At 49.2% G+C, this 27382-nt stretch overlaps 1 protein-coding gene across 1 annotated transcript in view; it reads right to left on the bottom strand.

Moving 5' to 3' along the window:
- Positions 1-6273: 6273 nt before the first annotated feature.
- Positions 6274-27382, bottom strand: part of LOC137310884 (zinc finger protein 572-like) — an 88126-nt gene continuing 67017 nt past the window's right edge. Inside the window, exons 2-3 of the mRNA XM_067978433.1 lie at positions 10084-10715; positions 6274-9600 (exon numbers count right to left, since the gene is read on the bottom strand). Coding sequence (XP_067834534.1) covers positions 9378-9600; positions 10084-10706 — 846 coding nt within the window. The 5' untranslated portion in view covers positions 10707-10715 and the 3' untranslated portion in view covers positions 6274-9377. The remainder of the gene's footprint in view (positions 9601-10083; positions 10716-27382) is intronic.

The following is a 27382-nucleotide window of genomic DNA, read 5'->3' as shown; positions in this document are numbered from 1 at the left end:
GGAAAAGGGGGGTGAGGGTGCGGGGTAGCCCCTTGATGATACAGGAAGACGTAAGGACAGTGGTGAGAAAGGATATTGACTCAGAAAATCAAGATGTAGAATCAGTCTGGGTGGAGTTAAGAAGTACCAAGGGGCAGAAAACACTGGTGGGAGTTGTCTATAGGCCTCCAAACAGTAGTGGTAATGTAGGGGATGGGATCAAACAGGAAATTAGAGATGCATGTAACAAGGGTACTACAGTAATCATGGGTGACTTTAATCTGCACATAGACTGGCCAAACCAAATTAGCAATAATACTGTGGAGGATGAATTCCTGGAGTGTGTACGAGATGGTTTTTTAGACCAGTATGTTGAGGAGCCAACTCGGGAGCAGACTATCCTAGATTGGGTATTGTGCAATGAGAAGGGGTTAATTAATAATCTTGTTGTGCGGAGTCCTTTAGGGAAGAGTGACCATAACATGATAGAATTCTTCATTAAGATGGAAAGTGAAGTAGTCCAATCCGAAACTAGAGTCCTAAATCTAATCAAAGGAAAGTACGAAGGTATGAGGAGTGAGTTGGCCATGATAGATTGGGAAGCTTCATTAAAAGGCATGACGGTGGATAGGCAATGGCTAACATTGAAGGAACGAATGCATGAATTGCAACAATTATACATTCCTTTCTGGTGCAAAAGCACAAAAGGAAAAACAGCCCAACCATGGCTAACAAAAGAAATTAAGGATAGTATTCAATCCAAAGAGGAGTCATATAAAGTTGCCAGAAAAAGTAGCAAGCCTGAGGATTGGGAGCAGTTTAGAATTCAGCAAAAAAGGACCAAGAGGGGAAAAATAGAGTACGAGAGTAAACTTGCAAGGAACATAAAAGTGGACAGTAAAAGCTTCTACAAGTATGTAAAAAGAAAAAGATCAGTGAAGACAAATGTAGGTCCCTTACAGTCAGAAAGGGGAGAATTTATAATGGGCAACAGGGAAATGGCAGAGCAATTAAACAAATACTTTGGCTCTGTCTTCACAGAAGAGGATACAAATAACTTCCCAGAAATGCAAGGGAACCAAGGGACTAGTGAGAAGGAGGAATTAAAGGAAATTAGGATTAGTAAAAAGAAGTGCTGGAGAAATTAATGGGACTGAAAGCTGATAAATCCCCAGGGCCTGATAATCTGCATCCCAGAGTACTAAAAGAGGTAGCCATGGAAATAGTGGATGCATTGGTTGTCATCTTCCAAAATTCTATAGATTATGGAACAGTTCCTGCAGATTGGAGGGTGGCAAATGTAACCCCACTATTTAAAAAGGAGAGAGTAAACAAGGAACTACAGACTGGTTAGCCTGACATCAGTAGTAGGGAAAATGCTAGAGTCTATTATAAAGGATGTGATAACAGGACATTTAGAAAATATCAACGGGATTAGAAATCATGTTTGACAAACCTGCTGGACATGTTGGGCCGAAGGGCCTGTTTCCATGTTGTAAACTTCTATGATTCTATGTAACTGGTAGAATAGATAAGGGAGAACCAGTGGATGTGGTTCATTTGGATTTTCAGAAGGCCTTTGATAAAGTCCCACATAAGAGGTTAGTGTGCAAAATTAAAGCACATGGGATTGGAGGTAATATACTGGCATGGATTGAGAATTGGTTAACAGACAGAAAACAGAGAGTAGGAATAAACGGGTCTTTTTCGGGGTGGCAGGCACAAAACTAGGTGGGATTGTGAGTTGTGAGGAGGATGCAAAGAGGCTTCAAGAGGATGTAAACAGGCTAAGTGAGTGGGCAAATACATGGCAGATGCAGTATAATGTGGATAAATGTGAAGTTATCCACTTCGGAAGGAAAAACAGAAAGGCAGAGTATTATTTAAATGGTGATAGATTGGGGAATGTTGATGTAGAAAGGGACCTGGGTATCCTTGTACACCAATCTCTGAAAGCAAGCAGTTAGGAAGGCAAATGGTATGTTGGCCTTCATTGCAAGAGGATTTGAGTACAGGAGCAAGGATGTCTTACTGCAGTTATACAGGGCCTTGGTGAGATCACACCTGGAGTATGGTGTGCAGTTTTGGTCTCCTTACCTAAGAAAGGATATACTTGCCATAGTGGGAGTGCAGCAAAGGTTCACCAGACTGGTCCCTGGGATGGCAGGACTGTCATATGAGGAGAGATTGGGTCGACTCGGCCTGTATTCACTCGAGTTTAGAAGAATGAGAGGGGATCTCATTGAAACATATAAAATTCTGACAGGGCTAGACAGACTGGATGCAGGGAGGATGTTTCCCCTGGCTGGGGGATCCAGAACGAGGAGTCACAGTCTCAGGATACGAGGTAGCATATTTAGGACTGAGATGAGGGGAAATTTCTTCACTCAGAGGGTGGTGAACCTGTGGAATTCTCTACCACAGAAGGCTGTGGAGGCCAAGTCACTGAATATATTTAAGAAGGAGCTAGATAGATTTCTAGACACAAAAGGCATCAAGGGGTATGGGGAGGGAGCGGGAATATAGTGTTGAGATAGAGGATCAGCCATGGTCATATTGAATGTTGGAGCAGGCTCGAAGGGCTGAAGGGCCGACTCCTGCTCCTATTGTCTATGTTTTTTTCTCTTTTTTTCAGGTTAGCAGGCTGCAACTAGTGGGGTGCCGCAAGGATCAGTGCTCGGGCCTCAGCTATTTACAATCTATATTAATGACTGAGATGAAGGGACCGAGTGTAATGTATCCAAGTTTGCTGACGATACAAAGCTCGGTGGGAAAGTAAGCTGTGAGGAGGACACAAAGAGTCTACAAAGGGATATGGACAGGTTAAGTGAGTGGGCAAGAAGGTGGCAGATGGGGTATAATGTGGGGAAATGTGAGGTTATTCACTTTGGTAGGAAGAATAGAAAAACAGAATATTTTTAAATGGTGAGAAACTATTAAATGTTGGTGTTCAGAGGGATTTGGGTGTCCTGGTACATGAAACACAGAAAGTTAACATGCAGGTACAGCAAGTAATTAGGAAAGCAAATAGTATGTTGGCCTTTATTGCAAGTGGGTTGGAGTACAAGAGTAAGGAAGTCTTACTACAATTGTACAGGGCTTTGGTGAGACCTCACCTGGAGTACTGTGTACAGTTTTGCTCTCCTTATCTAAGGAAGGATATACTTGCCTTAGAGGGGGTGCAACGAAGGTTCACCTGATTGATTCCTGGGATGAGAGGGTTGTCCTATGAGGAGAGATTGAGTAGAATGGGCCGATACTCTCTGGAGTTTAGAAGAATGAGAGGTGATCTCATTGAAACATATCAGATTCTGAGGGGGCTTGACAGGGTAGATGCTGAGAGGCTGTTTCCCCTGGCTGGAGAGTCTAGAACTAGGGGGCATAGTCTCAGGATAAGGGGTCGGACATTCAAGACTGAGAGAGGAGGAATTTCTTCACTCAGAGGGTTGTGAATCTTTGGAATTCTCTACCCCAGAGGGCTGTGGATGCTCAGTCGTTGAGTATATTCAAGGCTGAGATCGATAGATTTTTGGACTCGAGGGGAATCAAGGGATATGGGGATCGGGTGGGAAAGTGGAGTTGGTTGAAGATCAGCCATGGTCTGATTGAATGGTGGAGCAGGCTCGAGGGGCCGAATGGCCTACTCCTGCTCCTATTTCTTTATGTTCTTACTATTGGAAGGAGAGCTGGGACAGTTCTCCCAGTGTCCTGGGGCCGAACTTTCCTCCCTTAACCAATAACTGGTCAGTCATCCATTTTCTGTTTGTGTGATCTTGCTGTGCTACATTTGACTACAGAACCATGACTGCACTTGGCTGATGATCCACTGCTTGTAAAGGGTTTGAGATGTGATGAGATGCGATTTAAGCACCAATTCTCTCTCTCTCTGCGTGGGTGCTTTCTTTGAGCTGAGCAGAGGATGCCCTCAATGTGGAAGGTCAGAGTGCAGTCACAGGACAGGTCTTACCACAGACCAGTGCAATGGACGGCCAGCCTGGACCAGCTACGGTGTGGTGACGGCAGTGGCTCAGTGGTAGCTCTCTCACCTCTTCAATCAGAAGGTTTGGGGTTTGAGCGCCTACTCCAGAGACTCGAGCCCCATAATCCAGGCCCACACTCCCCGGTCCCAGTACTGAGGGAGTGCTGCACTGTCGGAGGTAGATGGATATACTCTCGGACTTGAGACCCATAATCCAGGCCCACGCTCCCCGGTCCCAGTACTGAGGGAGTGCTGCACTGTCGGAGGTAGATGGATATACTCCAGGACTCGAGCCCCATTATCCAGGCCCACACTCCCCGGTGCCAGTACTGAGGGAGTGCTGCACTGTCGGAGGTAGATGGATATACTCCAGGACTCGAGCCCCATAATCCAGGCCCACACTCCCCGGTCCCAGTACTGAGGGAGTGCTGCACTGTCGGAGGTAGATGGATATACTCTAGGACTTGAGCCCCATAATCCAGGCCCACACTCCCCGGTCCCAGGACTGAGGGAGTGCTGCACTGTCGGAGGTAGATGGATATACTCTAGGACTCGAGCCCCATAATCCAGGCCCACACTCCCCGGTGCCAGTACTGAGGGAGTGCTGCACTGTCGGAGGGAGATGGATATACTCTAGGACCTGAGCCCCATAATCCAGGCCCACACTCCCCGGTCCCAGTACTGAGGGAGTGCTGCACTGTCGGAGGTAGATGGATATACTCTAGGACCTGAGCCCCATAATCCAGGCCCACACTCCCCGGTGCCAGTACTGAGGGAGTGCTGCACTGTCGGAGGGAGATGGATATACTCTAGGACCTGAGCCCATAATCCAGGCCCACACTCCCCGGTCCCAGTACTGAGGGAGTGCTGCACTGTCGGAGGGAGATGGATATACTCTGGGACTTGAGCCCATAATCCGGGCCCACACTCCCCGGTCCCAGTACTGAGGGAGTGCTGCACTGTCGGAGGGAGATGGATATACTCTAGGACTCGAGCCCCATAATCCAGGCCCACACTCCCCGGTCCCAGTACTGAGGGAGTGCTGCACTGTCGGAGGTAGATGGATATACTCTAGGACTTGAGCCCCATAATCCAGGCCCACACTCCCCGCTCCCAGTACTGAGGGAGTGCTGCACTGTCGGAGGTAGATGGATATACTCTAGGACTTGAGCCCCATAATCCAGGCCCACACTCCCCGGTCCCAGTACTGAGGGAGTGCTGCACTGTCGGAGGTAGATGGATATACTCTAGGACTTGAGCCCCATAATCCAGGCCCACACTCCCCGGTCCCAGTACTGAGAGAGTGCTGCACTGTCGGAGGGAGATGGATATACTCTAGGACTTGAGCCCCATAATCCAGGCCCACACTCCCCGGTCCCAGTACTGAGGGAGTGCTGCACTGTCAGAGGTGCCGTCTTTCGGATGAGACGTTAAACCGAGGCCCCGTCTGCCCCTCTCAGGTGGGTGTAAAAGATCCCACGGCCACTAGTTGAGAAGAGCAGGTGGAGTTCTCCATGGTGTCCTGGGGCCAATATTTATCATTCAACCAACATCACTAAAATCAGATAATTTGGTCCTTTATCACATTGCTGTTTGTGGGATCTTGCTGTGCGCTAATTGGCTGCCATGTTTCCTACATTACAACAGTGAGGACACTTCAAAAAGTACCATTGGCTGTGAGACAGCGAGAGGTCATGAAAGTCTCTCTTTTGTTCAACATCTGGTCATGTGAGGGGCGGAGCCGCCAACCCACCAGGTTACGCCCACCGGGTCACCTGATGGTGAGGGGCGGAGCCGCCAACCCACCAGGTTACGCCCACCGGGTCACCTGACGGTGAGGGGCGGAGCCGCCAACCCACCAGGTTACGCCCACCGGGTCACCTGATGGTGAGGGGCGGAGCCGCCAACCCACCAGGTTACGCCCACCAGGTCACCTGATGGTGAGGGGGCGGAGCCACCAACCCACCAGGTTACGCCCACTGGGTCACCTGATGGTGAGGGGCGGAGCCGCCAACCCACCAGGTTACGCCCACCGGGTCACCTGACGGTGAGGGGCGGAGCCGCCAACCCACCAGGTTACGCCCATCGGGTCACCTGACGGTGAGGGGCGGAGCCGCCAACCCACCAGGTTACGCCCACCGGGTCACCTGACGGTGAGGGGCGGAGCCGCCAACCCACCAGGTTACGCCCACCGGGTCACCTGATGGTGAGGGGCGGAGCCGCCAACCCACCAGGTTACGCCCACCGGGTCACCTGTTCACACGTGTCCCCCATGGAAGGTGGGCTGATGAAAACTCTCGCGAGACACGGCCAACTGTAAACCAAACGGAAGGTTTATTTTACACACAGAGGGAACATTTACAGTGAATTCTAAACTATTTCATAACACTCCTCAAAACATGAAAACTATAAAGACGGCACGATGCCCGTCGATGGCCCACATACACTCTACCGACCAATGGTTTCTCCGAGTCTGGTCAGTACTAATCCGAAGGAGACAATGCTCTCTCCCTGCGCTTGAATTCCCCTCCGCATCGACCCATCTCTCCCAGCTGGATAGGGAGCCCCAAGGGTGTATCCTTTCACCCTCCCTGCTTCTCTGCACCCGGGATTGGCCGTTTCAGCCGCCAATCATATTGGCTATGGTCCTCCTACGTCTAAGAGCTTCCAGCCAATCCCGCTGAGCTCTTGTGAAGACAGGAGACCCAGAGCCGATGTTCATTGGGGACGCTGAAATGAGTTTTCAGCCCCCCATTGTCTCAAGCTGATATGGGCAACCGTGTCAGCGAGTGACCTATCTCCTACTCATTGACATAACAAGTCGCCATTTTCCCCTCTCTGTCCAGATAAAGAGGGAGAGATTCTGCATCTTATGGGAGTTAATCTGAATCGTATCAAAAAAAAAAATCGGAAAATATCCCTGTCGGAAATCCCCAAAACGCAACAGGGGGGGGAGCTTCTGCGCCACTCGCCAGGTGACCTTCGCCCTCCAACTAATCTAGGCTGCCCCTTGACCCACGGGCCATTCACCGTTCGCGCTGGGAGATGGAGGGCAAAGGAGTACGGTTATCCGATTTTCCCCGGACGTATTGGCGCAGACTTAGCAGTGAGAAAACCCCCTCGGCAGGTCAGAAATGTGGGGAGACGTAGTGTCTTTATTCTTTAAACGTGGACACAGGAGGAGCCCCGGGAATGGGTGAGTGGCATGGTGCTGGTCGATCGCAGGCCGGGGGAGTAGCTCAGTGACTGCGAGTTACACCTCTTCCCCCATACGCCTCCACTCCTCATCTCCATGGAAACAGGCGACCAAGTCAGTAACACAAGCCGTAACCCAGAGGGTCGGGAAATCAAAGGCAGACATGCTCACCGGGCAGGATGTGGTGTCTCTCCAAGTGAGACAGTCGGTTAGAAGACCCCTAACTCCCAAAGTTGATCATTGTTGGAGGGTGTCGGTACTGAGGGAGCGCCGCGCTTTCGGAGGGTCGGTACTGAGAGAGCGCCGCGCTGTCGGAGGGTCGGTACTGAGGGAGCGCCGCGCTGTCGGAGGGTTGGTACTGAGGGAGCGCCGCGCTGTCGGAGGGTCGATACTGAGGGAGCGCCGCGCTGTCGGAGGGTCGGTACTGAGGGAGCGCCGCGCTGTCGGAGGGTCGGTACTGAGGGAGCGCCGCGCTGTCGGAGGGTCGGTACTGAGGGAGCGCCACGCTGTCGGAGGGTCCGTACTGAGGGAGCGCCGCGCTGTCGGAGGGTCGGTACTGAGGGAGCGCCACGCTGTCGGAGGGTCGGTACTGAGGGAGCGCCGCGCTGTCGGAGGGTCGGTGCTGAGGGAGCGCCGCGCTGTCGGAGGGTCGGTACTGAGGGAGCGCCGCGCTGTCGGAGGGTCGGTGCTGAGGGAGCGCCGCGCTGTCGGAGGGTCAGTACTGAGGGAGCGTCGCACTGTCGGAGGTGCCGTCCCTTTGGAAGAGACGTTAAATTGAAGCCCCCGTCTGCCCCCTCGGGTGGATGTTAAAGATCCCATGGCCACTATTGGAAGAGCAGAGGGAGTTCTCACCGGAGTCCTGGGGCCAATATTCCTCCCTCAAGTGACAACTGCCCCCCCCACCCACCAACCAACCAAGAAAACCCCCACATTAAATGGGTTATTCATCACATTGTTGTTTGTGGGATCTTGCTGTGCATAAAATGGCCACCACACATTCCCAGTGACTGCGCTTCAAAAGTTCTTCATTGGCTGCAAAGTGCTCTGGGATGTCCTGAGGTTGCGATAGTCGTACACGTGGGAACTCTCAACTGAGAGACCGTGACAAAGGCCCTCGGGCCCCCTCAGACCCGTCCTTTAATGGGCTTGTCAGTGCCAAGACTTTACGGCGTGCCAATATGTCCACGTTGTACAGAAGCAACGTCTGTCAATGAAACTTCAGGTCTTTTTAAAACGACCAGAGTGGTTGATGTCATTTCAAGTCTGACTTCAGGTAGTTTTATCCTTAACGGCACCTCTTTATCTTAGTGGGGAGAGAGTCTATTCGCAGAACTGTCTCCAGACAACGGCTAGTCTCGAGGGGCAGTGACCAGGCATTGACGGAGTAATCAGGATGGAAATCGAGTCAAGCTGGGAGGGCGATTCTGTGGAGTCCTGCCCGCCTTTGAAATGTTGATGCGGGCAAATTCGCCTGAGGCACGCTGAACGGTTTCTGTTGTGCGAAGAGCAAGTGATCCCGGTTCATGCCATTAGCTACTGGAGGGGTAGAAATGAGCGATAGTTTGATGTCCCGGCCACGAGAGACCCCCAATTATTTCTCAAAAGCCTGCTTCCACTTCCAAGAAATGTAGCAGCAGCCGTAAGACTTCCAGTTCCCCTACGCTGTCTGCCTTTCCCCGCTCTGAAGCAGCATTGAAGGATGGGGGGGGTGGGGGAAAAGAGGGGGGTGGGCCGTAGTGTCAAATATCCGTGTTAACATTCAGTCAAGAGACTCGGTTCACAATAATTGGAATGGACTCTTCAATATTTCAAAATGGTTTGCGTCGTTAATTCAATTATTCTACAATCTAGCTTCTCGCTGCGTGCGACGACTTCTGTGTAACCGACCTACTTGTAAATAAATCTGACTATTTGTCTTAACCTGGATGCGACGGTGTTTCCGCTTCTGTGTAATCCACCTACTTGTAAATAAATCCGACTTTTTTTTCTTAACCTGGATGCGACGGAGCCACTTTGAGCCGACAGGAGACCAGATCATCCCAGCGGTAAAAAGGGTAACGCTTCATCCAGTGACTCACTTCTCCACTTCACCTCACGCCTAAGGGAGCGAGTTTCAGTTCATAGGGAGACAGGGCTCTGCTCTCCTGTGGAGTGTCGGGAGGAAGCCTGGAGTCGAGCGGCAATCGGCGACACTCCTGGCGGGGTCCCTCGCGAGCCGCGATCCTAGCGGTCAGTGCCGGGCAAGGCGCTCTCATCTCCGTGCTCCTCCTGGTGCTTCTCCAGCTTGGACATGGTCTTGAAGCTCTTCCCACAGTCCGAGCAGATGAAGAGCTCCGCGGCGCCCTGATATTCCTCATCCGACAGGTCAGACTCCCGGGCCCGGTCCTTGTCCAGTGCCTCAGCCTGGTCCGAGTCACTCAGCTGCAGGCGGCCGACCTCCAACACACTGCAACAGAAAACGGAGCAGGATTAGTGTTAGCACAGTCTCTCCAATCAGTCCATCACTCTCATTACAGGGGGGTCGGGGCTCAGGGCTCGGCGTCGGGGCTCAGGGGGGGGGTCAAGGCTCGGGGTCGGAGCGGGTCGGGGTCGGAGGGGCTCGGGGTCGGAGGGGCTCGGGGTCGGAGGGGCTCGGGGTCGGAGGGGCTCGGGGTCGGAGGGGCTCGGGGTCGGAGGGGCTCGGGGTCGGAGGGGCTCGGGGCTCGGAGGGGCTCGGGGCTCGGAGGGGCTCGGGGCTCGGAGGGGCTCGGGGCTCGGAGGGGGTAGGGGGTCGGGGTCGGAGGGAGGAGGGGGTCGGGGCTCAGAGGGGGTAGGGGGTCGGGACTTGGGGTCGGGATTGGGCCCACACCCCGTGGTCTCTTCCCTTTCGCTCTCTTGCCCCTCCCTCCATCGTCCTCCATCGTCCCCCCTCACCCCCAGGCGGTGTTACCTGGCCTTGTCTCCCGTGTGCAGCAGCACGCGCCTCCCTGACCGGGCTCCGGCCCCGTACACCACACAGCGATACTTCTTCTCCTTGGTGTGAGTGCGCTGGTGCCGGCGGAGGATAGAGGACTGGCTGAAGTCCTTGGCACAGATGGGGCAGCGAAAGGGCTTCTCGCCTGTGTGGGTGCGCTGGTGGGTGGCCAGGTTAGAGAGACGGCTGAAGTCCCGCCCACAGGTCTGGCAGCGAAAAGGCTTCTCTCCAGTGTGGGTCAGCTGGTGCTTGACCAGGTTGGAGGGCTGGCTGAACTCCTTGCCACAGGTCTGGCACTGGAAGGGCCTCTCGCCCGTGTGAGTGCGCTCGTGCCGCACCAGGTTCGACTTGTGGTTGAAGTCCTTGTCGCAGGTGGTGCATTTGAAGGGCCGTTCGCCCGTGTGAACCCGCAGGTGCCGCTCAAAGTGGCAGGAGTGCTCGAAGGTCTTGCCGCAGTCTGAGCAGATGAAGCCCCGCTGGTCAGGTCGGCAACGCCGACGGGTTCCCCCTCCTCCTGGAGGGCGGAATATCGCCCGGATGCCCACCGGCAACATCTTCTTCGACCGAGCCACTGACTGCTTCTTCTGTTGCTCCTCCATTGGCGTCTCCTGCAACAGATGGACCAGTTACTGGCCGTCACAGCTCGCAAAACGTAATATCCACATCCCGAAGTCCTCACACAGACCATAATATCCAGACACCAGGGTCCTCACAGAACAAAATATGCAGACCACCCCTCACAGACCACAACATCCAGATGCCCCTCACAGACCATAATATCCGGATCTGCCTTCACAGACCATAATATCCAGCTTGGCCATCACAGACCACAATATCCAGATCTCCCGTCACGGACCATAATATCCAGATCTGCCCTCACAAACCATAATATCCAGATCCCGGGGTCATCAGTGAAAACAATATTCAGATCCGGGGTCCTCATAAACAATAATATCAAGATCCCCCTCACAGACCAGAATATCCAGATCATCCCTCACAGACCATAATATCCAGATCCCCCTCACACTCATAATATCCAGGTCCCCCTCACAGTCCATAATATCCAGGTCCCCTCTCACAGACCATAATATCCAGGTCCCCCTCACAGACCATAATATCCAGATCCACCCTCACAGACCATAATAACCAGGTCCAGGGTCCTCACAGACCATAATATCCAGATCAACCCACACAGACCATAATATTCAGATCCCCCTCCCAGACCATAATATCCAGATCCCCCTCACAGACCATAATATCCTGATCAACTCTCACAGACCATAATATCCAGATCCCCTCTCACAGACCATAATATCCAGATCCCCTCTCACAGACCATAATATCCTGATCCCCCCTCACAGACCATAATATCCAGATCCACCCTCACAGACCATAATATGCAGATCCCTCTCACAGACCATAATATCCTGATCCACCCTCACAGACCATAATATCCAGATCCTCCCCACAGACCATAATATCCAGATCCCCCTCACAGACCATAATATCCAGATCCCCCTCACAGACCATAATATCCAGATCCCCTCTCACAGATCATAATATCCAGGTCCCCTCTCACAGACCATAATATCCAGATCCACCCTCACAGACCATAATATCCAGATCCCCCCTCACAGACCATAATATCCAGTTCCTCCCCACAGACCATAATATCCAGATCCCCCTCACAGACCATAATATCCAGATCCCCCTCACAGACCATAATATCCAGATCTCCCTCACAGACCATAATATCCAGATCCCTCTCCGACCATAATATCCAGATCCCCCCTCACAGACCATAATATACAGATCCCCCTCACAGACCATAATATCCAGATCCCCCCTCACAGACCATAATATCCAGATCCCTCTCAGACCATAATATCCAGATCCCCCTCACAGACCATAATATCCAGATCCACCTCACAGACCATAATATCCACATCCCCCTCACAGACCATAATATCCAGATCACCCCTCACAGACCAAAATATCCAGATCCCCCTCACAGACCATAATATCCACATCCCCCTCACAGACCATAATATCCAGATCCCCCTCACAGACCATAATATCCAGATCTGGTCACAGACCATAACATCCAGAACCACCCACACAGACCATAATATCCTGATCCCCTCACAGACCAGAATATCGAGACCCCCTCTCACAGACCATAATATCCAGATCCCCACGCACAGACCATAATATCCAGATCCCCCCACAGACCATAATATCCAGATCCCCACTCACAGACCATAAGATCCAGATCCCCTCTCACAGACCACAATATGCAGATATCCGACTCACAGACCATAATATCCAGATCCTCCCTCACAGGCCATAATATCCAGATCCCCTCACAGACCATAATATCCAGATCCCCTCACAGACCATAATATCCAGATCCTCCCTGACAGGCCATAATATCCAGATCCCCTCACAGACCATAATATCCAGATCCACTCTCACAGACCATAATATCCAGATCCCCCTCACAGACCATAATATCCAGATCCCCCTCACAGACCATAATATCCAGATCCCCTCTCACAGACCACAATATCCAGATCCCCTCTCGCAGACCATAATATCCAGATCCCCTCTCACAGACCATAATATCCAGATCCCCTCTCACAGACCATAATATCCAGATCACCCTCACAGACCATAATATCCAGATCCCCTCTCACAGACCATAATATCCAGATCCCCTCTCACAGACCATAATATCCAGATCCCCCTCACAGACCATAATATCCAGATCCCTCTCACAGACCATAATATCCAGATCCCTCTCACAGACCATAATATCCAGATCCCTCTCACAGACCATAATATCCAGATCCCACTCACAGACCATAATATCCAGATCCCCACTCACAGACCATAATATCCAGATCCCCACTCACAGACCATAATATCCAGATCACTGGGTCCTCACAGACCATAATATGCAGATGCCCCTCACAGACCATAATATCCAGATCCACCCTCACAGACCATAATATCCTGATCCACCCTCACAGACCATAATATCCAGATCCACCCTCACAGACCATAATATCCAGATCCCCCTCACAGACCATAATATCCAGATCCACCCTCACAGACCATAATATCCAGATCCACCCTCACAGACCATAATATCCAGATCCACCCTCACAGACCATAATATCCTGATCCACGTCACAGACAATAATATCCAGATCCCCTCTCACAGACCATAATATCCTGATCCCTCTCACAGACCATAATATCCAGATCCCCTCACAGACCATAATATCCTGATCCCCCTCACAGACCATAATATCCAGATCCCTGGGTCCTCACAGACCATAATATCCAGATCCCCTCTCACAGACCATAATATCCTGATCCCTCTCACAGACCATAATATCCAGATCCCTCTCACAGACCATAATATCCAGATCCGCTCACAAACCATAATATCCAGATCCCCTCACAAACCATAATATCCAGATCCCCTCACAGACCATAATATCCTGATCCCTCTCACAAACCATAATATCCAGATCCCCTCACAGACCATAATATCCTGATCCCTCTCACAAACCATAATATCCAGATCCCCTCACAGACCATAATATCCTGATCCCTCTCACAAACCATAATATCCAGATCCCCTCACAGACCATAATATCCAGATCCCCCTCACAGACCATAATATCCTGATCCCTCTCACAGACCATAATATCCAGATCCCCTCTCACAGACCATAATATCCAGATCCCCTCTCACAGACCATAATATCCAGATACCCTCACAGACCATAATATCCAGATCCCCCTCACAGACCATAATATCCAGATCCCCTCTCACAGACCATAATATCCAGATACCCGAACAGACCATAATATCCAGATCCCCCTCACAGACCATAATATCCAGATCCCCCTCACAGACCATAATATCCAGAACCCTGGGTCCTCACAGACCATAATATCCAGATCCCTGGGTCCTCACAGACCATAATATGCAGATCCTCCTCACAGACCATAATATCCAGATCCCCCTCACAGACCATAATATTGAGATCCCCCACACAGACCATAATATCCAGATCCCCCTCACAGACCATAATATCCAGATCCCCCTCACAGACCATAATATTGAGATCCCCCACACAGACCATAATATCCTGATCCCCCTCACAGACCATAATATCCAGATCCACCGTCACAGACCAGAATATCCAGATCCCCCTCACAGACCATAATATCCAGATCCCCCCTCACAGACCATAATATCCAGATCCCCCTCACAGACCAGAACATCCAGATCCCCTCTCACAGACCATAATATCCAGATCCAGCCTCACAGACCATAACATCCAGATCCCCTCAAAGACCATAATATCCAGATCCTCCTCACAGACCATAATATCCAGATCCCCCCTCACAGACCATAATATCCAGATCCCCCTCACAGACCAGAATATCCAGATCCACCGTCACAGACCATAATATCCAGATCCTCCTCACAGACCATAATATCCTGATCCCCCTCACAGACCATAATATCCAGATCCCCACTCACAGACCATAATATCCAGATCCACACTCACAGACCATAATATCGAGATCCACCCTCACAGACCATAATATCCTGATCCCCCTCACAGACCATAATATCCTGATCCCCCCTCACAGACCATAATATCCAGATCCACCGTCACAGACCAGAATATCCAGATGCCCCCTCACAGACCATAATATCCAGATCCCCCTCACAGACCATAATATCCAGATCCCCCTCACAGACCATAATATCCAGATCCCCCCTCACAGACCATAATATCCAGATCCCCCTCACAGACCATAATATCCAGATCCCTCTCAGACCAGAACATCCAGATCCCCTCTCACAGACCATAATATCCAGATCCAGCCTCACAGACCATAATATCCAGATCCCCTCAAAGACCATAATATCCAGATCCCCCTCACAGACCATAATATCCAGATCCCCCCTCACAGACCATAATATCCAGATCCCTCTCACAGACCATAATATCCAGATCCCTCTCACAGACCATAATATCCAGACCCCCCTCACAGACCATAACATCCAGATCCTCCTCACAGACCATAATATCCAGATCCCCCTCACAGACCATAATATCCAGATCCCCTCTCACAGACCAAAATATCCAGATCCCCTCACAGACCATAATATCCAGATCCCCCTCACAGACCATAATATCCAGATCCCCCCTCACAGACCATAATATCCAGATCCACCGTCACAGTCCATAATATCCAGATCCCCTCTCACAGACCATAATATTCATATCCCTCCTCACAGACCATAATATCCAGAACCACCCACACACACCATAATATCGTGATCCCCTCACAGACCATAATATCCAGACGCCCACGCACAGACCATAATATCCAGATCCCCTCACAGACCATAATTTCCAGATCCCCTCTCACAGACCATAATATCCAGATCCCCTCACAGACCATAATATGCAGATGTCTGACTCACAGACCATAATATCCAGATCCCCTCTCACAGACCATAATATCCAGATCAACCCTCACAGACCATAATATCCAGATCCCCTCACAGACCATAATATCCAGATCCCCCTCACAGACCATAATATCGAGATCCCTCTCACAGACAATAATATCCAGATCCCCTCACAGACCATAATATGCAGATCCCCTCACAGACCATAATATGCAGATGTCTGACTCACAGACCATAATATCCAGATCCCCTCTCACAGACCATAATATCCAGATCAACCCTCACAGACCATAATATCCAGATCCCCTCACAGACCATAATATCCAGATCCCCTCACAGACCATAATATCCAGATCCCCCTCACAGACCAGAATATCCAGATCCCTCCTCACAGGCCACAATATCCAGATCCCCCCTCACAGACCATAATATCCAGATCCCCTCACAGACCATAATATCCAGATCCCCTCCACACAGACCATAATATCCAGATCCCCTCTCACAGACCATAATATCCAGATCCCACTCACAGACCATAATATCCAGATCCCCCTCACAGACCATAATATCCAGATCTACCCTCACAGACCATAATATCCAGATCCCCCTCACAGACCATAATATCCAGATCCACCGTCACAGTCCAGAATATCCAGATCCCCCCTCACAGACCATAATATCCAGATCCACCCTCACAGACCATAATATCCTGATCCCCTGTCACAGACCACAATATCCAGATCCACCCTCACAGACCATAATATCCAGATCACCTCTCACAGACCATAATATCCTGATCCCTCACAGACCATAATATCCAGATCACCACTCACAGACCATAATATCCTGATCCCCCCTCACAGACCATAATATCCAGATCCACCCTCACAGACCACAATATCCTGATCCCCTGTCACAGACCATAATATCCAGATCCACCCTCACAGACCATAATATCCAGATACCCTAACAGACCATAATATCCAGATCCCCTCTCACAGACCATAATATCCAGACACCCTAACAGACCATAATATCCAGATCCCCTCTCACAGACCATAATATCCAGATACCCTAACAGACCATAATATCCAGATCCCCTCTCACAGACCATAATATCCACATCCCCCTCACAGGCCACAATATCCAGATCCCCCCTCACAGACCATAATATCCAGATCCCCCTCCCAGACCATAATATCCAGATCCCCCCTCACAGACCATAATATCCAGATCCCCCTCACAGACCATAATATCCAGATCCCCCCTCACAGACCAAAATATCCAGATCCCCCTCACAGCCCATAATATCCACATCCCCCTCACACACCATAATATCCAGATCCCCCTCACAGACCATAATATCCAGATCTGGTCACAGACCATAATATCCAGAACCACCCACGCAGACCATAATATCCTGATCCCCTCACAGACCAGAATATCGAGACCCCATCTCACAGACCATAATATCCAGATCCCCACTCACAGACCATAATATCCAGATCCCCTCACAGACCATAAGATCCAGATCCCCTCTCACAGACCATAATATGCAGATATCCGAATCACAGACCATAATATCCAGATCCTCCCTCACAGGCCATAATATCCAGATCAACCCTCACAGACCATAATATCCAGATGCCCTCACAGACCATAATATCCAGATCCCCTCACAGACCATAATATCCAGATCCTCCCTGACAGGCCATAATATCCAGATCCCCTCACAGACCATAATATCCAGATCCCCCTCACAGACCATAATATCCAGATCCCCTCTCACAGACCACAATATCCAGATCCCCTATCGCAGACCATAATATCCAGATCCCCTCTCACAGACCATAATATCCAGATCCCCTCTCACAGACCATAATATCCAGATCACCCTCACAGACCATAATATCCAGATCCCCACTCACAGACCATAATATCCAGATCCCCCCTCACAGACCATAATATCCAGATCCCCCCTCACAGACCATAATATCCAGATCCCCCCTCACAGACCATAATATCCAGATCCCCTCTCACAGACCATAATATCCAGATCCCCTCTCACAGACCATAATATCCAGATCCCCCTCACAGACCATAATATCCAGATCCCTCTCACAGACCATAATATCCAGATCCCCACTCACAGACCATAATATCCAGATCCCCACTCACAGACCATAATATCCAGATCACTGGGTCCTCACAGACCATAATATGCAGATGCCCCTCACAGATCATAATATCCTGATCCACCCTCACAGACCATAATATCCAGATCCACCCTCACAGACCATAATATCCAGATCCCCCTCACAGACCATAATATCCAGATCCACCCTCACAGACCATAATATCCAGATCCACCCTCACAGACCATAATATCCAGATCCACCCTCACAGACCATAATATCCTGATGCACGTCACAGACCATAATATCCAGATCCCCTCTCACAGACCATAATATCCTGATCCCTCTCACAGACCATAATATCCAGATCCCCTCACAGACCATAATATCCTGATCCCCCTCACAGACCATAATATCCAGATCCCTGGGTCCTCACAGACCATAATATCCAGATCCCCTCTCACAGACCATAATATCCTGATCCCTCTCACAGACCATAATATCCAGATCCCCTCACAAACCATAATATCCAGATCCCCACAGACCATAATATCCAGATCCCCTCACAAACCATAATATCCAGATCCCCTCACAGACCATAATATCCAGATCCCCACAGACCATAATATCCAGATCCCCTCACAAACCATAATATCCAGATCCCCTCACAGACCATAATATCCTGATCCCTCTCACAAACCATAATATCCAGATCCCCTCACAGACCATAATATCCAGATCCCCTCTCACAGACAAAAATATCCAGATCCCCTCACAGACCATAATATCCAGATCCCCCTCACAGACCATAATATCCTGATCCCTCTCACAGACCATAATATCCAGATCCCCTCTCACAGACCATAATATCCAGATCCCCTCCCACAGACCATAATATCCAGATACCCTCACAGACCATAATATCCAGATCCCCCTCACAGACCATAATATCCAGATCCCCTCTCACAGACCATAATATCCAGATCCCCCTCACAGACCATAATATCCAGATCCCCCTCACAGACCATAATATCCAGAACCCTGGGTCCTCACAGACCATAATATCCAGATCCCTGGGTCCTCACAGACCATAATATGCAGATCCTCCTCACAGACCATAATATCCAGATCCCCCTCACAGACCATAATATTGAGATCCCCCACACAGACCATAATATCCAGATCCCCCTCACAGACCATAATATTGAGATCCCCCACAGACCATAATATCCTGATCCCCCTCACAGACCATAATATCCAGATCCACCGTCACAGACCAGAATATCCAGATCCCCCCTCACAGACCATAATATCCAGATCCCCCTCACAGACCATAATATCCAGATCCCCCCTCACAGACCATAATATCCAGATCCCCCTCACAGACCATAATATCCAGATCCCCCCTCACAGACCATAATATGCAGATCCCCCTCACAGACCATAATATCCAGATCCCTCTCACAGACCAGAACATCCAGATCCCCTCTCACAGACCATAATATCCAGATCCAGCCTCACAGACCATAATATCCAGATCCCCTCAAAGACCAGAATATCCAGATCCCCCTCACAGACCATAATATCCAGATCCCCCCTCACAGACCATAATATCCAGATCCCCCTCACAGACCATAATATCCAGATCCTCCTCACAGACCATAATATCCAGATCCCCCTCACAGACCATAATATCCAGATCCCCTCTCACAGACCAAAATATCCAGATCCCTCTCACAGACCATAATATCCAGATCGCTCTCACAGACCATAATATCCAGATCCCCCTCACAGACCATAATATCCAGATCCTCCTCACAGACCATAATATCCAGATCCCCCTCACAGACCAGAATATCCAGATCCACCGTCACAGACCATAATATCCAGATCCCCCCTCACAGACCATAATATCCAGATCCCCTCTCACAGACCAAAATATCCAGATCCCCCTCACAGACCATAACATCCAGACACCCTAACAGACCATAATATCCAGATCCCCTCTCACAGACCATAACATCCAGACACCCCAACAGACCATAATATCCAGATCCCCTCTCACAGACCATAATATCCAGATACCCTAACAGACCATAATATCCAGATCCCCTCTCACAGACCAAAATGTCCAGATCCCACTCAGACCATAATATCCAGATACCCTAACAGACCATAATATCCAGATCCCCTCTCATAGACCATAATATCCACACACCCTAACAGACCATAATATCCAGATCCCCTCTCACAGACCATAATATCCAGATCCCCTCTCACAGACCATAATATCCACACACCCTAACAGACCATAATATCCAGATCCCCTCTCACAGACCATAATATCCAGACACCCTAACAGACCATAATATCCAGATCCCCTCTCACAGACCATAATATGCAGATCCCCTCACAGACCATAATATCCAGATCCCCCCTCACAGACCATAATATCCAGATCCCCCCTCACAGACCATAATATCCAGATCCACCCTCACAGACCATAATATCCAGATCCCCCCTCACAGACCATAATATCCAGATCCCTGGGTCCTGACAGACCATAATATTCAGATCCACCCTCACAGACCATAATATCCAGATCCACCCTCACAGACCATAATATCCAGATCCACCCTCAGACCATAATATCCTGATCCACCCTCACAGACCATAATATCCAGATCCCCCTCACAGACCATAATATCCAGATCCCCTCTCACAGACCAAAATATCCAGATCCCTCTCACAGACCATAATATCCAGATCCCTCTCACAGACCATAATATCCAGATCCCCCTCACAGACCATAATATCCAGATCCTCCTCACAGACCATAATATCCAGATCCCCCTCACAGACCATAATATCCAGTTCCACCGTCACAGTCCATAATATCCAGATCCCCTCTCACAGACCATAATATTCATATCCCTCCTCACAGACCATAATATCCAGATCCACCCTCACAGACCATAATATCCAGATCCACCCTCAGACCATAATATCCTGATCCCCTCACAGACCATAATATCCAGACGCCCACGCACAGACCATAATATCCAGATCCCCTCACAGACCATAATTTCCAGATCCCCTCTCACAGACCATAATATCCAGATCCCCTCACAGACCATAATATCCAGATCCCCTCTCACAGACCATAATATCCAGATCCCCCCTCACAGGCCATAAAATCCAGATCAACCCTCACAGACCATAATATCCAGATCCCCTCACAGACCATAATATCCAGATCCCCTCTCACAGACCATAATATCCAGATCCCCTCACAGACCATAATATGCAGATGTCTGACTCACAGACCACAATATCCTGATCCCCTCACAGACCATAATATCCAGATCCCCTCTCACAGACCATAATATCCAGATCCCCTCCACACAGACCATAATATCCAGATCACCTCTCACAGACCATAATATCCAGATCCCACTCACAGATCATAATATCCAGATCCCTGGGTCCTCACAGACCATAATATGCAGATGCCCCTCACAGACCATAATATCCAGATCCACCCTCACAGACCATAATATCCAGATCCACCCTCACAGACCATAATATCCTGATCCCGTCACAGACCATAATATCCAGATCCACCCTCACAGACCATAATATCCAGATCACCTCTCACAGACCATAATATCCTGATCCCTCACAGACCATAATATCCTGATCCCTCACAGACCATAATATCCAGATCACCACTCACAGACCATAATATCCTGATCCCCCCTCACAGACCATAATATCCTGATCCCCCTCTCAGACCATAATATCCAGATCCACCCTCACAGACCATAATATCCTGATCCCCTCTCACAGACCATAATATCCAGATACCCTAACAGACCATAATATCCAGATCCCCTCTCACAGACCATAATATCCAGACACCCTAACAGACCATAATATCCAGATCCCCTCTCACAGACCATAATATCCAGATACCCTAACAGACCATAATATCCAGATCCCCTCTCACAGACCAAAATGTCCAGATCCCACTCAGACCATAATATCCAGACACCCTAACAGACCATAATATCCAGATCCCCCTCACAGACCATAATGTGCAGATCCCCTCACAGACCATAATATCCAGATCCCCCCTCACAGACCATAATATCCAGATCCCCCCTCACAGACCAAAATATCCAGATCCACCCTCACAGACCATAATATCCAGATCCCCCCTCACAGACCATAATATCCAGATCCCTGGGTCCTCACAGACCATAATATCCAGATCCACCCTCACAGACCATAATATCCAGATCCATAATCAGACCATAATATCCTGATCCACCCTCACAGACCATAATATCCAGATCCACCCTCACAGACCATAATATCCTGATCCACCCTCACAGACCAGAATATCCAGATCCCCACTCACAGACCATAATATCCAGATCACCCTCACAGACCATAATATCCTGATCCCCTCTCACAGACCATAATATCCAGATCCCCTCTCACAGACCATAATATCCAGATCTACCCTCACAGACCATAATATCCAGATCCACCCTCACAGACCATAATATCCAGATCCCCCTCACAGACCATAATATCCAGATCCCCACAGACCATAATATCCAGATCCCCTCACAGACCATAATATCCTGATCCCCCCTCACAGACCATAATATCCAGATCCACCCTCACAGACCATAATATCCAGATCCCTCTCACAGACCATAATATCCAGATCCACCCTCACAGACCATAATATCCAGATCCACCCTCACAGACCATAATATCCAGATCCCCCTCACAGACCATATTATCCAGATCCCCCTCACAGACCATAATATCCAGATCCAGCCTCACAGACCATAATATCCAGATCCAGCCTCACAGACCATAATATCCAGATCCCCCTCACAGACCATAATATCCAGATCCCCTCACAGACCATAATATCCAGATCCCCTCACAGACCATGATATCCAGATCCCCCTCACAGACCATAATATCCAGATCACCCTCACAGACCATAATATCCAGATCCCCCTCACAGACCATAATATCCAGATCCACCCTCAGACCATAATATCTCGATCCCACTCACAGACCATAATATCCAGATCCCCCTCACAGACCATAATATCCAGATCCCCCCTCACAGACCATAATATCCAGATCCCCCTCACAGACCATAATATCCAGATCCCCCCTCACAGACCATAATATCCAGATCCCCCCTCACAGACCATAATATCCAGATCCCCCCTCACAGACCATAATATCCAGATCCCCCTCACAGACCATAATATCCAGATCCCCCTCACAGACCAGAATATCCAGATCCACCCTCACAGACCATAATATCCAGATCCCCCCTCACAGACCATAATATCCAGATCCCACTCACAGACCATAATATCCAGATCCCACTCACAGACCATAATATCCAGATCCCCCCTCACAGACCATAATATCCAGATCCACCCTCACAGACCATAATATCCTGATCCACCTCACAGACCATAATATCCTGATCCCCCTCACAGACCATAATATCCAGATCCACCCACACAGACCATAATATCCAGATCCCCTCTCACAGACCATAATATCCAGATCCACCCTCACAGACCATAATATCCAGATCCCCTCTCACAGACCATAATATCCAGATCCCCTCTCACAGACCATAATATCCAGATCCCCTCTCACAGACCATAATATCCAGATCCCCTCTTACAGACCATAATATCCAGATCCCCCTCACAGACCATAATATCCTGATTCCCCCTCACAGACCATAATATCCAGATCCCCTCTTACAGACCATAATATCCAGATCCCCTCTCACAGACCATAATATCCAGATCCCCTCTCACAGACCATAATATCCAGATCCCCTCTTACAGACCATAATATCCAGATCCCCCTCACAGACCATAATATCCTGATTCCCCCTCACAGACCATAATATCCAGATCCACCCTCACAGACCATAATATCCAGATCCCCCTCACAGACCATAATATCCAGATCCACCCTCACAGACCATAATATCCAGATCCCCCCTCACAGACCATAATATCCAGATCCACCCTCACAGACCATAATTTCCAGATCCGCTCTCACAGACCAGAATATCCAGATCCCCTCTCACAGACCATAATATCCAGATCCCCACTCACAGACCATAATATCCAGATCAACCCTCACAGACCATAATATCCAGATCCCCCTCACAGACCATAATATCCAGATCCCCCTCACAGACCATAATATCCAGATCCCCTCACAGATCATAATATCCAGATCCCCCCTCACAGACCATAATATCCAGATCCCCTCACAGACCATAATATCCAGATCCACCCTCACAGACCATAATATCCAGATCTCCCCTCACAGACCATAATATCCAGATCCCCCTCACAGACCAAAATATCCAGATCAACCCTCACAGTCCATAATATCCAGATCCCCCTCACAGACCATAATATCCAGATCCCCCTCACAGACCATAATATCCAGATCCCCACTCACAGACCATAATATCCAGATCCCCCTCACAGACCATAATATCCAGATCAACCTCACAGACCATAATATCCAGATCCACCCTCACAGACCATAATATCCAGTTCCCCCTCACAGACCATAATATCCAGATCAACCCTCACAGACCATAATATCCAGATCCCCCTCACAGACCATAATATCCAGATCCCCCTCACAGACCATAATATCCAGATCCCCACTCACAGACCATAATATCCAGATCCCCCTCACAGACCATAATATCCAGATCCCCCTCACAGACCATAATATCCAGATCCCCCTCACAGACCATAATATCCAGATCCACCCTCACAGACCATAATATCCAGATCTCCCTCACAGACCATAATATCCAGATCCACCCACACAGACCATAATATCCAGATCCCCTCTCACAGACCATAATATCCAGATCAACACTCACAGACCATCATATCCAGATCCCCTCTCACAGACCATAATATCCAGATCAACACTCACAGACCATAATATCCAGATCCACCCTCACAGACGATAATATCCAGATCCCCCTCACAGACCATAATATCCAGATCCCCCCTCACAGACCATAATATCCAGATCAACCCTCACAGACCATAATATCCAGATCCCCCTCACAGACCATAATATCCAGATCCCCCTCACAGACCATAATATCCAGATCAACACTCACAGACCATAATATCCAGATCCCCCTCACAGACCATAATATCCAGATCAACCTCACAGACCATAATATCCAGATCTCCCTCACAGACCATAATATCCTGATCCCCCTCACAGACCATAATATCCAGATCAACACTCACAGACCATAATATCCAGATCCCCTCTCACAGACCATAATATCCAGATCAACACTCACAGACCACAATATCCAGATCCCCTCTCACAGACCATAATATCCAGATCAACACTCACAGACCATAATATCCAGATCCCCCTCACAGACCATAATATCCAGATCAACCTCACAGACCATAATATCCAGATCCCACTCACAGACCATAATATCCAGATCCACCCACACAGACCATAATATCCAGATCCCCTCTCACAGACCATAATATCCAGATCAACAATCACAGACCATAATATCCAGATCCCCTCTCACAGACCATAATATCCAGATCAACACTCACAGACCATAATATCCAGATCCCCTCTTACAGACCATAATATCCTGATCCCCCTTACAGACCAGAATATCCAGATCCCCCCTCACAGACCATAATATCCATATCCCCCCCTCACAGACCATAATATCCAGATCCCCATCACAGATCATAATATCCAGATCCCCCCTCACAGACCATAATATCCAGATCCCCCTCACAGACCATAATATCCAGATCCCCCCTCACAGACCATAATATCCAGATCCCCATCACAGACCATAATATCCAGATCAACCCTCACAGACCATAATATCCATATCCCCCCCTCACAGACCATAATATCCAGATCCCCCTCACAGACCATAATATCCAGATCCCCCCTCACAGACCATAATATCCAGAACCCCCTCACAGACCATAATATTCAGATCCCCCTCACAGACCATAATATCCAGATCCACCCTCACAGACCATAATATCCAGATCCCCCCTCACAGACCATAATATCCAGATCCCTCCTCACAGACCATAATATCCAGATCCAGCCTCACAGACCATAATATCCAGATCCCCCTCACAGACCATAATATCCAGATCCCCATCACAGACCATAATATGCAGATCCCCCTCACAGACCATAATATCCAGATCCCCCTCACAGACCATAATATCCAGAATCCCTCTCACAGACCATAATATCCAGATCCCTCTCACAGACCATAATATCCAGATCCCCCCTCACAGACCATAATATCCAGATCCACACTCACAGACCATAATATCCAGATCCCCCTCACAGACCATAATATCCAGATCCCCCTCACAGACCATAATATCCAGATCCCCCTCACAGACCATAATATCCAGATCCCCCTCACAGACCATAATATCCAGATCCCCCTCACAGACCATAATATCCAGATCCCCCTCACAGACCATAATATCCAGATCCCTCTCACAGACCATAATATCCAGATCAACCCTCACAGACCATAATATCCAGATCCCCCCCTCACAGACCATAATATCCAGATCCCCTCACAGACCATAATATCCAGATCCCCCTCACAGACCATAATATCCAGATCCCACTCACAGACCATAATATCCAGATCCCACTCACAGACCATAATATCCAGATCCCACTCACAGACCATAATATCCTGATCCCCCCTCACAGACCATAATATCCTGATCCACCCTCACAGACCATAATATCCAGATCCCCCTCACAGACCATAATATCCAGATCAATCCTCACAGTCCATCATATCCAGATCAACCCTCACAGACCATAATATCCAGATCCACCCTCACAGACCATAATATCCAGATCCCCCTCAGACCATAATATCCAGAACCCCTCTCACAGACCATAATATCAAGATCCCCCTCACAGACCATAATATCCAGATCCCCCCTCACAGACCATAATATCCTGATCCCCCCTCACAGACCATAATATCCTGATCCACCCTCACAGACCATAATATCCAGATCCCCCTCACAGACCATAATATCCAGATCCCCCCTCACAGACCATAATATCCAGATCCCCCTCACAGACCATAATATCCAGATCCCCCTCACAGAACATAATATCCAGATCCCCCCTCACAGACCATAATATCCAGATCCCCCCTCACAGACCATAATAACCAGATCCCCCTCACAGACCATAATATCCAGATCCCCCTCACAGACCATAATATCCAGATCAACCTCACAGACCATAATATCCAGATCCCCCTCACAGACCATAATATCCAGATCTCCCTCACAGACCATAATATCCTGATCCCCCTCACAGACCATAATATCCAGATCCCCTCTCACAGAACATCATATCCAGATCCCCTCTCACAGACCATAATATCCAGATCCCACTCACAGACCATAATATCCAGATCCCCCCTCACAGACCATAATATCCAGATCCCCCCTCACAGACCATAATATCCA

This window comes from Heptranchias perlo, unplaced genomic scaffold (assembly GCF_035084215.1).
Source record: "Heptranchias perlo isolate sHepPer1 unplaced genomic scaffold, sHepPer1.hap1 HAP1_SCAFFOLD_286, whole genome shotgun sequence".
Lineage (NCBI taxonomy): Eukaryota > Metazoa > Chordata > Chondrichthyes > Hexanchiformes > Hexanchidae > Heptranchias > Heptranchias perlo.
Note: the sequence above shows the minus strand (reverse complement) of the source record. Positions and strands in the feature narration are given on the sequence as shown.